This window comes from Saimiri boliviensis, chromosome 13 (genome assembly GCF_048565385.1).
Source record: "Saimiri boliviensis isolate mSaiBol1 chromosome 13, mSaiBol1.pri, whole genome shotgun sequence".
NCBI classification, from domain to species: Eukaryota; Metazoa; Chordata; class Mammalia; order Primates; family Cebidae; genus Saimiri; species Saimiri boliviensis.
In genome coordinates, this window is record NC_133461.1 from 19,569,844 (window position 1) to 19,582,191 (window position 12,348).

At 36.8% G+C, this 12,348-nt stretch overlaps 1 protein-coding gene across 2 annotated transcripts in view; it reads left to right on the top strand.

Annotated features, from left to right (window-relative positions):
• Positions 1 to 12,348, top strand: part of LMAN1 (lectin, mannose binding 1) — a 29,264-nt gene that overhangs the window by 14,332 nt on the left and 2,584 nt on the right. The window contains exons 9-13 of one of the 2 annotated variants that reach the window (XM_074383322.1): positions 3,744 to 3,937; positions 4,067 to 4,137; positions 9,395 to 9,548; positions 11,184 to 11,305; positions 11,600 to 11,651. In XM_074383322.1, the coding sequence (XP_074239423.1) occupies positions 3,744 to 3,937; positions 4,067 to 4,137; positions 9,395 to 9,548; positions 11,184 to 11,305; positions 11,600 to 11,636 (578 nt within the window). In that variant the 3' untranslated portion in view covers positions 11,637 to 11,651. Of the gene's footprint in view, positions 1 to 3,743; positions 3,938 to 4,066; positions 4,138 to 9,394; positions 9,549 to 11,183; positions 11,306 to 11,599; positions 11,765 to 12,348 lie in introns of those variants that run through there. The other variant, XM_003926029.4, reaches the window with a different exon arrangement.

Sequence of the window (12,348 nt, forward strand, 5' to 3'; positions counted from 1 at the left end):
GATTCTGGATCAAATGGTAATTCTGTTTTTAGTTCTTTAATTCTTGGAGAACAGAATTCTCCACACTGTTTTCCACGAAGACTGTACTAATTTACATTCCCACCAACCAACAGCATATAAGCATTCCCTTTTCTCCACATCCTTGACAACATCTGTTGTCTTTTGACTTTTTAATAGTGGCCATTGTAACTTGTGTAAGATATCTCATTGTGGTTTTAATTTGGATTTTTTTGATGATTAGCAACATCGAGCATTTTTTCATGTATTTGTTGGCTGCTCGTGTGTCTTCTTTTGAAAAATGTCTTTGTGCTCTTTGCCCACTTTCTTAGTGGGCTTTTTGTTTTTCTCTTGAGTTGTTTGAGTTCCTTGTAGATTCTGGATATTAGACCTTCCTTGGATGCATAGTTTGCAAATATTTTTTTCCCATTCTGTAGGTTAGTTTACTGTATTGATTGTTTCTTTTGCTGTGTAGAACCTTTTTAGTTAATTAAGTCCCATTTGTCTGTTTTTGTTTTTGTTGTATTTGCCTTTGAGGAGTTGGTCTAAATCCTTTACCTACGCCAACGTGCAGAAGGGTCTTTCCTCAGTTTCCTTTTAGGATTTGTATGGTTTTGGATCTTGTGTTTAGGTCTTTAATCCATCTTGATTAATTTTTGTTTAGGGTGAGAAGTGTGGGTTCACTTGTATTTATCTATATATAGCTATTCAATTTTTTCAACACCGTTTATTGAATAGGGTATTCTTTCCCCAGTGTATGTATCTGTTGACTTTGTTGAAGATCAGTTGGTTGTAGGTGTGTGACTTTATTTCTTGGTTCTCTGTTCTGTTCCATTGACCTATGTGTCTATTTTCATACCAGTATTGTGCTGTTATAGTAACTTTAGCCTTGTAGTATAGTTTGAAGTCAGGTAATGCCTGAAGATTTATTCCTTTTGCTTAGCATTGCTTTGGCTATTTGGGTTCCTTTTTGTTCCATATGAATTTTAGGAGTGTTTATTTCTAATTCTGTGGAAAATGACATTGGTAATTTGATAGGGCGTTCTAGAAACAGTAGATGGCTTTGGGCAATATGGTCACTTTAACAATATTGATTCTTCCAATTCATGAGCATGGGATATTTTTCTATTTGGTTGTGTCATTTATTACTCTTATAATTGTTTTGAATTTCTTCTTACAGAGAGCTTTCCCCTCCTTTATTAAATATATTTCTAGGTGTTTTATTTTTCTTGTAGGTGTTGTAAATGGAATTGCCTTCTTGGTTTAGTCCTTGTCTAGATCATTATCAGTATATGAAAATGCTATTAATTCCTGTACATTAATTTTTTTATCCTAAAAAATGAATTTTACTGAATTCATTTATTAATCGAAGGGTTCTTTGGTGGAGTCTTTAGGATTTTTTAGGTATAATATCCCATCATTAGCAAACAGGGATAATGTTACTCATTTCCGGTTTGGATGCCTTTTATTTTTCTCTCTTGCCTGATTGCTCTGGTGAAGACGTCCAGTATTATGTTATTATAAATAAGAGTGATTAAAGTGGGCATCCTTGTGTTGTTCCAGTTCTTAAAGGGAATGTTTTCAGCTTTTCCTTGTTAAGTATGATGTCTGTGGGTTTGTCAGATGTGGCCTTTAATATGTTGAGGTTTGTTCATTGAGGATTTTTATCATGAAGGGTTGATAAATTTTATTGAATGCCGTTTCTGAGTCTGTTAAAATGATCATTTTTTTTTGTTCTTAATTCTGTTTATGTGGTATATCATATATATGGATTTTTATATGTTGAACCCTCCTTGCATCCCTGGGATAAATCCCACCGGATTGTGCCATATTATCTTTTTGATGTGCTGTTGGATTCATTCTGCTGGTATTTTGTTGAGGATTTTTACGTCTTTGTTCATCAGGAATATTGGTCTGTAGTTTTCTTTTTTGTGTATCCTTGTCTGGTTTTGGTATCAGCATGATACTGCCCTCATCGAATGAGTTAGGGAGAATTCTCTCCTCAGTGTTTTGGAATCATTACAGGAGAATTGGTTTTTCTTAATATGTTTGATAGAATTCAGCTACAAATCCATCTAGTCCTGGCTGTTGTTGTTAAGAGATTCTTTTTTTTAACTACTGATTCAGTCTTGCTGTTCATTATTGGTCTGCTCAGGAGTTCTGTTTCTTCCTGTTTCAATCTCAAAAAGTTGTGCATTTCCTTTTCCTCTAGGTTTCCAAGTTTGTAAGCCTATAGTTGTTCATAAAGGTTTCTGCTGTAAAGTCTACTGTTAATCTGATGGAATTTCCTTTATAAAGTCACTAAGTACATTTCTCTTGTTAATTTTAAAATTATTTCATGTTGACTTTAGACTTAGACGTTCTGAATGTAAAATGCTGTGGTGAAATCATTTTTGCAATGTATTTTTCTATGGATTGCTGGGCTTCCCGTATCTGGACGTCTAACTCTTTTGCTAGACGTGGGAAGCTTTCATCAATTATTTTCTTAGGTTTTCTCCTTAGCCAGGCAACAACTGCAGCCACGTTACCTTGAATTTGGAGGAAGGGTAGGGCACAGCCCAGCATGAAACTCTCAAAATTGTGCCTTGAGCCTGGGACCAGGGAGAACAGGGCCCCTTCTAGACAGGTAGCATGAGTAAGAAGCTGTAAGGAGTGCAGTCTGCTTACCTCTCAGTTTCACAAGAGCCCATTGCAGGGCAGTGGGTATTGTCCTACATATGCATAGGAGAGCCTGGTTTCCCTGTCCTTCCTTGGCCAGGTGTTGGCTACAGCCTTGTCAGCCCAAATATAGCCTGAGGGGAGGGCTCAACACTCCATTAAACTCTCAAGATTGCATCTTGGGTCTGCGACCAGAGAGGGTAGGGTCCCTCCCAGGCAAGCAGTATGGACAAGAAGCTGTGGGGAGTGCCATCTACTCATGTCTCAGTATCAGCAGCAGCCTTCAACAAGGCAGTAGAGACCTTCCCAGGGGTGCATGGGAATGACCAGTGTCCCCTCTCTCCTTGGAACATTGCAGTGGCTGTAGCCATGTCTGCAGATCCCCAGTATCTAGGCTATCAACAGTGGTGCCCAACTGGAGCTGCTCTAGGCTTAAATGTGTGTGGGATTCCATGTGGTTTTCCTTTATGGAGCTGCGTCTCTGTGCAATATTTACGCAGTTCCATATGTCCAGCCCAAAGCCCTAGTGGGTCAAGAGTTTCTCCGTAGCCAGGATCATAAAAGCGCATTTTGGACTGGAGGGCCCTGGGAGTTTTTCTCTTCCTGTTTCCCCGTCATCTAGGAGGCTCTTCTGGTGCTCAGTTAGCTCCTGGCTGGGCAAGCTGCCTCACAACCTCAACTTACTTACTTCTGGTGCTTCTCATTTCTTCTCTGATGAATCCCAGCATTCTTTCCTAGGCAAGCTATTTGAAATGCAAGTATCGACTTAGTATTGTGGTTTTTCTCCGTGGAAGAGGCACATACTACCTGCATCTGGTTAGCCATTTTGATCCCTCCTGAGATTTTCCAAGAAAATTATTTTGAAATAAAAAAATTTAAATCCAATTTATAATAAGTGTTCAGTCACCTGAAATGGCAGAAAACAAATAATTTAATCATTATGAATTAACTATCTGCATGTTTTCTGTTTGGGAGATTGTACCGCTATGATGGTGATGTTTTAATTTTGCTGTACTTTGGCACTTTGGTCACTTACAAAACTACCTATGTGTAGGAGACTCTGATCACTTATATTATTTCCTTTTCAGTGGAGGAAGTATTTGAGACTGTAGGAGACCGTGAGCTAAGACAAGTCTTTGAAGGACAGAATCGTATTCACCTTGAAATCAAGCAGCTGAACCGGCAGTTAGATATGATTCTTGATGAACAGAGAAGATATGTCTCTTCCTTAACAGAGGAAATCTCGAAAAGAGGAGCAGGAGTGCCTGGGCAGCATGGGCAGGTGGGCTTGCAGAATATGCAGATGTGCCTCATTTACTGTTTGCTGGAAGGGCAGTAAAGAAGGGCCACTGTACTGTGTGCTTATAGAATGTGGATTACTCAGCTTGCTCGTCATTCTTTCTTCCTCCAGATCACTCAACAAGAACTGGATACTGTTGTGAAAACTCAGCATGAGATTCTGAGACAAGTAAATGAAATGAAGTAAGTATGTAAAAGTAGTGTCTCTGTGTTATGTGATTTTTTTATCCTAAATTTGTGACTTTAGGTGTGCAAGCACCATATTGTAAGATTTCTGCATGAGGGTAGGAATTCCATTCTAGATTCATTTTACAAATAGGGGAACTATAAATATAGCAACTTTTAATATTTAAAAACTGCAAACATGTCTAAAGTTTTTAACTGTACTGGGCTGGAAAAGAAAAAATGTTTTGGCATCTTTTAAAAATACAGGAACACACCTTGACAAGCCAGATATGTTCTTATATTTATAAAATATAAAAAGAATATGAAGTATTCTATAACACTTCTATGAAAAGAACTAGAGGAATAAGTATGTGTAGTATTGTAAGACGATAACCCAAGCAGACTTGATGCAGGAAATTCTTTTTGATGGAATGAAACCATTTTGAACATAATATGTGTGACTACCTCGTCTTCATTCCTATCTTCTACCTTCAGAGAGACCGGAAAGAGAGTTGGAGCAGAGAGAAGATACTGTGTCCTTAGAATGTTGACCAGTAAATTTCTAATGAGAATGATTCACTTATACAGATAATTAACAGCTTTCAATGCCTGGAGCAGAAATGACAAACCATAGTGTCATGTTTCCATAAGCTAACATTTTAGAACCCTGTCCCAACTGATACAACCCTTGACAAACAAAAATGTCAATGTGAGTTCTTTAGGACTGGAAAATTAAACAGGGTTAGATCAAACAGAAGGTGATTATACCTGATGTCTAGAGATTAAAGGCACTTACAACTGCAAGTTTCTATTTCTTCAACTTTCTCTTTGCATTTAAAAAAAATCTTCATAATGTGAACTCGTGATTGAAATATTTATGATGCTAAATGAATAGTTTAGCTCTTCAAATAGTTAAATTAAATGAATAGAATCCTTTCAGAAATAGACTGGATCATGTAACACAACCTTTTTAAAAATCTTTTTATTTCAATCTAATTTTAGACCTCAGAAGCTACAAAAATAGTATAGGAAGTTTCTGTACATCCTTCACCCATCTTCCTCTGATTTACATAACCATGGTGTAATTGTCAGAATCAGGAAATTAACATTGGTACAGTTCAATCAACTAAATGACCTATTCAAAATTTATCAGTTTCTCCACCAAGGCCTTTTTTCTGTTCCAGGATCCTGTCTACAATCAGACATCACATTTAGTTATTTTTCCTCTTTAGGCGTCTACAGTCTGCAGTAGTTCATCTCTCCTTGTCTTTCATGACCTTGACATTTTCCAAGAGCATTAGTCAGTTGATACCTTTTGATTTGGGTTTATCTGGTGTCTACTCATGATTGGAAGGAAGTTCCACATTTTGATAAGAAGATATTACTGATGATGTTGCCGTGATCACTTGGTTATGGTGGTTTCCTATTGCTATCTCTACTTTAAAGTTACTATATTTCCCTTTGTGGTTAACATTTTAGAAAAGGTACTTTAAGAATATGTAAGTATCCATTTCAAACTTCTGCTCATTCATTTTAGCATCCATTGATGTTTCTTGCCTAAAACAAGAATGTGTTTTTTTTTTGCCAAGTGCTGATTTATTTTTCTAACTTTTTAATTTTTTTGAGACAGTGTCTAGCTATTTACAAGGCTGGCGTGCGGTAATGCAATCACAGCTCTCTGCAGCCTCAGCCTCCTGGGCTCAAATGATCCTCTCACCTCAGCCTCCTAAGTAGCTGGGACTCCAGGTGCATGCCACCACACCCAGCTAAATTTTGTATTTTTTGGAGTTGGGGTTTTGCCATTTGGCCGAGGCTGATCTCAAACTCCTGGCCTCAAGCAGTCCTCTTGCCTCTGCCTTCCAAAGTGTTGGGATTACAGGCCTGAGCCACCATGCCTGGCCCTGATATTTATATTTCTATCATTCCCTCCACATGTGTTCATTGGAATTATTCTGTCAGGACCAACTGTCCTTTCTCTCCCATTTATTTATTTAGTAATTTATTTAGATCAGAACAGACTCATGGGTATTTATTCCATAGGTTACAATGCAACACTCTCCTTACTTGTTTCGCTGCTCAGATTGTTTCAGGTGTGGTCATTCTGAGCTCCTTCAGGCTGGCTTCTTTGTTCTCTCAACATGCCCTCATCTTTTTTTGAGCATTTTAAAATGTTACGATACTGCACTGTCTCCTGGGCTCATCTTGTATTTTCTCTGCCCTCCAGTGAGCCCAAGTTCCTTTTTCTTGAGAACAGTTATTTGAAAACCAACCTCTGGGCACTGGGTATACTCATTACTACTGGGGTACTGTTATCTGTAGGCCTCTTAGTGGGCAGAGGTAAGGAATATATCTATGTATACTAATCCATGCATATACATGAGTCTGTAGTTCCATATCTGTCAACCTACTTTCGTGTTGAACCATGAGATTATGCAGATACTTTGGATTCTGGCTGGACTGAACACCACAGGTTAATTTTTAACTTTCCCCTTGAATCTTATTTGAGAATTCTTTCTCCAACAGGGAGAAACCTGTTCTTATTATCTTTATCTATAACACATTTACTTATTGGTTCTACTTTAGTATGCACGTAGGTACACACAAAATGGTTTCAAATTGTTAACTCTTATCCCTGTGAGAAAGACATTTACTGACAAGTTTATGTCAAGTTCCTTTTATCTCAAGCCTTATAGTATCCAGCCCAGATACTATTTTCCAAATAGTTTCTTAGTATAGTTCTCTTTTTCTCTACTCTTTTCATTATGGCTGATGTTACTTATTTAGGATCCAGTTAGATTCTTTGTTAATGTTTATATTCTACTAGTATCCTGGTTGATTTAGATTGTTTGTATTTTGGGTATGTGAATACGGTGATTCTGAGCGGTAGGGCATCTGTGCGTATCACTTCTTCGTCCTTGCCACCACTTTCCTGTTCTCCCCTTCTTTCCAGCTCTTTCCCAACTAGTCCCTCCTGGTAACCAATTCTGTCAGCTTCTGGTTTGTTCTTCCTGTATTTCTTCTGTATATATGTATTTTCTTAAGTCCCCTTCTTTCTTCTGTGAAGGGTACCATAATCTAAATATTTTTCGTGCTTTGCATGTTTCACATAGCAGTAGTACTAGGACATCTAAAGATGTAACCAGTTGTCAGCATATCCTAACTGTCCAGTTGTATTATCCATAGAATCCCTTTCTTTCTTTTTTTTTAAATTGTACTTTGGATTCTGTGTAGAATCTCTTTCTTAGAGGAGTTGACAGTCCTTGCAAACTCCCACTTACTGAGAACAAATGTCATGCATATGATAAGTTAATGTAAAAACTGAGCTCAAGTTTCAGAACTAGTCCTCTGGACCTTTTTCTTTAGGAGTTAGCATCAGAAAAAATGTAGAGAGAGGAAATATTTGCCTTTAATGGAAAGGGTATTCTTAAGGAATCACAGACATTGTTTTTAGCACAAAGAGATCTTAGAAAGTGTGTAGCTTTTCTGTAGTAGTTGATGCCTCTTCCCACTTCTGCATCTCAAAACATCCTTTTTAAGACTTCTGGTGTACCATTCACTCTGGGTGTTCTTTGGCCTCTGCTTCCATTTAGTTGCCTTCACTTGCTCGCCTTCCATCATCCCTTAAAAGGTATTGTTTTTAAGGGTTCTGTCCAGCCTTCTTCACTTGACCTGTTTTCTTTTTTTTTTTTTTTTTTTTTTTTTTTTTTTTTTTGAGACGGAGTTTCGCTCTTGTTACCCAGGCTGGAGTGCAATGGCGCGATCTCGGCTCACCGCAACCTCCGCCTCCTGGGTTCAGGCAATTCTCCTGCCTCAGCCTCCTGAGTAGCTGGGATTACAGGCACGCACCACCATGCCCAGCTAATTTTTAGTATTTTTAGTAGAGACGGGGTTTCACCATGTTGACCAGGATGGTCTCGATCTCTTGACCTCGTGATCCACCCGCCTCGGCCTCCCAAAGTACTGGGATTACAGGCTTGAGCCACCGCGCCCGGCCCCTGTTTTCTAAACCATATATGACCTCCTCCCACCACGATTCTTTCCCCATAGGCTCCTGTTCATTTTTTGGCACCAGCTCTGGGTGCCTGCTAAATGCTTCTCTCTTTGTAGAGCTCTAGTTGTGCTGCTGTCACATTGCTTTCCTGCTAGACTATTCATCTCAGCAGGGCAGGTCTTTCATTTTTTTTGCAAAGTTTATATCCCTAAATATTGCCTGGCTCACAGCACTTAGAAATTTAAGAAAGAAATGTTAGCAGAATGAAAAGGCAAATGAGTGAATGAGTAAGAGAAGCTCATTATGTGACTCAATCTTTGGTATATTAAAAAGACATTTATACCTAAGCCAGTTCATGCTTCTGGGAAGCAAAATTCTTAAATGCAGATTTGTGATAACATTATTATACTCTGGGAGATTTGGATCTTGGTTAAGTATTTTAGTTATATTAAAATGTTATCCTTAATTTGAGTTTCAGTGGAAAAGCTGAGCCCCACATGAATTTTCTTGGGCATACGTGCCATTAAAAGAAATTTTAATCAACACGTGACATGGATCCAAAAGCACTTGAGATATTTTGTAACTACTTTTGAAGTCTTCACTGCTCATGTAACTCAACTATAATTTTTTAAACTTCTGTTATACTTAACATTCGTGTGACATATAGTGTTATTTTTACGTAATTTGAGTCTTTCTCTTTTTTACTTCCAGTAAAGTTCTTACTTTTTAAACTACATTTTACTTCAGTGAGATAAGTGAGATAACTTATTTATTTATTCCTCCAAATTGAACCATAGCTGTTGAAGGCCCTGGTAGGAAATCAGAATTGTGAGCCCTGTCCTCAGGGAGCTTATGCTGCAGAATGAAATCGTCTACATGTGCAGCTACAAAGTGGACAAGTCTCTGTGTGTGCATGTGTATAGGAAATGATTGCATTTGGCACTAGTCCTTTATAGCTGATCACCTAGAAAGATTTATTATAACTTCATTAAAAATATCCATTGTATTATTCAATATCCACTTGTAATCATTACCTAGTAGTATTTTGTATGTGGTATTCTTAGATGATCTTTAGTAAGAGATAAAGGCATAATGTTGTTTTATAAATTATTTTCCAATTTTGAACACAACCCAATTTTTTAAAAATACTTCTTTACCTGTTGGTGTTGTTTTTTTAATTATGTAATTTATTGAACTTGAAAAGGTGTAAAGTATTGGAGATCTGTGACTGAAAAAAAAATTATTTATATTGATTTTATTGTTTCAAGAGACTTTCTGTTTCAGAAACTCCATGAGTGAAACTGTCAGACTAGTCAGTGGAATACAGCACCCTGGCTCTGCTGGAGGCGTCTATGAGACAACGCAGCACTTCATTGACATCAAAGAGCACCTGCACCTAGTAAAGAGGGACATAGATAACTTAGTGCAACGAAATGTGGTAACTTTGTTTCCTTTTCCTTTTATAGTTGTTCTCAGCTTTAGGAAAGGAAGAACTTAAACTCTATTGAAAGTACTTTAACCCTTTAGTTAATGCTAATGCTTATGCTTATTTTTAATGTTGAAGGTAGAATTGTTCAATACATTGCAAATGTCCCATGTGTCCTGGTTTTCTGGGTATCGAAGGTGGAAGAATGGTTCCCATAGCAGTCATGGTTTTTTAATATGTAATATTTATATTATCATTCAATGAAAATATTTTCTGATTTCTATGTTAATGTCTTCTCTGATCCATGGATTGCTTAAAGCATATTTCTTTGGCCTGTTTTTTTCTCAAGGTTCTAAACTGATAATTTCTTGCTATCTTGTTAGCTTCATTTACCTTCAGTTGGGTTTTGTGTGCTTGGATTGGATTGGATTTGTTTCTGACTCTGCTAGTTGTCTTCTGTAAGACATATTTGGGATATGGTTGGCCTGTATTTCCTAGTCTAAGCAGAAATCCCAATCCCTTATATTTTATATAGTGTTTTATCTTTTTAAAAGCTTGTTAAAACATTTGCTGCAGAAATCCTAATCCCTTATATTTTATATTTTATGTCCTAAGCAGAAATCTCAATCCCTTACATTTTTTATCTTTTAAAAGCTTTTTAAAACATCTGATGTTCTTTAAAAAGCAATATATTAATAATAATGTTACATTAAATTGACTCTCCCAAGGTCAGCAGCTTGTCAGTAGTAGAGGGAGAAAACTTAGGTCTTCAGCTTCTAATCTTGTCTCCTTTATATTTTTTGATAACTTTCTTTTAACTATATTTCTGTACATATGCCTTGAATATACATTTTATTTTTCAATACGGCTTACTAGTTTTCTTAATGACCATTACCTTTCATCCAAAGCATTACTATCTGTCTCCTTAGTTCTGTTTGAGGTTATTTTTCTCCTACTTTAGCCTTTGTTCTAATGACCAGATTGATACTGTGTATATCAATTTGCTGAAGACTTTGCCCCACAAATATAACTATATTGGGAACAACTAATCTTAGAAGCCATTCTCTCTGGATGCTCGGAGGAAAGCTTTGTTCCTGGTATTTAATTATATCCTTAAAATAGAAGGAATACTCGGGGAAAGAATAATAGAAATATTTTTCAGAACACCAGTGAATAATATTGAATGCTGTGAGACTGGAGAGAATGAGGCCTGAGAAAAAGCTATTCTGTTTGTCAAGTAGTTCGTTGACAGGGAAACCATGTAATTTATTGTATGACCTGGAACACTTTGGAGAGTGAAGGGATGCTGTTAATAATTACAGCACAGCAGCAAGTGTGAACTGGGAGTGTCCAGAGGAGTTGTCTGTGTTGGCCCTAGTCTCGGTGACCTCAGGGACAGTAACATCGTATACCGTAATGCAGACAGGAGCCAGGAGTTAGTGACTGGGTAGTGAAAAGGTGGAGGCCTTGCAGTGTCAACTACTCCTTCAAAAAAAGTTGTCCATAAAAGTTAAGCGGATAGAAGGTTTTCTGGGGGATGAAAAAATGAAAATATTTATATAGTAAACTGAGTCTTATAAAGATTTCACATTTATTTCTTTTTCCACTAATTTGACTAACTGTAATAGAAAGTGATTTGCCTTACAGCCATCAAATGAAAAACCGAAATGCCCAGAACTCCCACCATTTCCATCATGTTTATCTACGGTCCACTTCATTATATTTGTTGTGGTGCAAACAGTATTATTCATTGGTTATATCATGTATAGGTAAGTCTCTTGATAAAATCTGACCCAATATTTCTCTGCATCTGTTTCATTAGAAATACTCAACAAAGTTGCCTATGTTCATAATACAGTTTTCACCACCTATAGTTAAGTTTATATAGAGCAAATGTGATTTCTCTTCATTGCAGTTCACATAAAGTGCATGTATAGAATATATGTTTATCTTAATGCATTGCATACTTCAGAAGGCATTAATATTAATTTGAAACAGTCCTATTTCTTTCCAAAGTTAAGTGTATAGAACTTCTTTCAGTGTTTGTTTCTTTTTTTCCTTAGGTCTCAGCAAGAAGCAGCTGCCAAAAAATTCTTTTGACAACCATTTTCATGTGTACGTCATCTATTTGTGTACAAAATGTTGTCATTTTGAGGGAATTTAAGTATTTAAATTGCTTCATAGTCTAAATTATTAAATTTTTTAAATAAAATAACTGTTTAAACATTGATTTTCAGTTAAGAATAAACCTTAAAGCAAAGACAACCACATTTAAATTTGTTCACAGTATGTAAATCTGTTTAAATTTCAGTGAATTTCTGGTCAGTATAATGCAGCCACTGAGCAGAATATTGACTAGTAAGTAAGAGGGTAAATCAGAAAGTGGGGACAACCCCTGAATATGAATATTATCCCCTAGATCTCCAACATTGCAGGTTTCCCTATGTAACGTAAATACACTTGCCCTCATGCCTCCCAGAATATGAGGTCTAATTAAGAAGTCTCATCAGGTTTATTTTGTAACCAAAGTCATTTTAGAGGTCAGACTTCCTAATCAAAGATGGGGCCTGCAGTCCTTTCATCTTGATGTAACTCCCTTTGAAATTAAAGAATATTTTGTCTGAGAGCTTTAAGGATCTGGATAAAAGGCTTCAGAATGTTAAGTGAAATGATTTTTTTTCCTCTGATTATTAATGGTATATTTCACTTTTAAAGGAAATTTTAGAGGAAAATTAATAGCTGCTTTTTGCCTAAAACACCTTGTGGGTGAGAACATTCCTCTGAGAATAATGGCTTTTGTAGGTATTTCGCC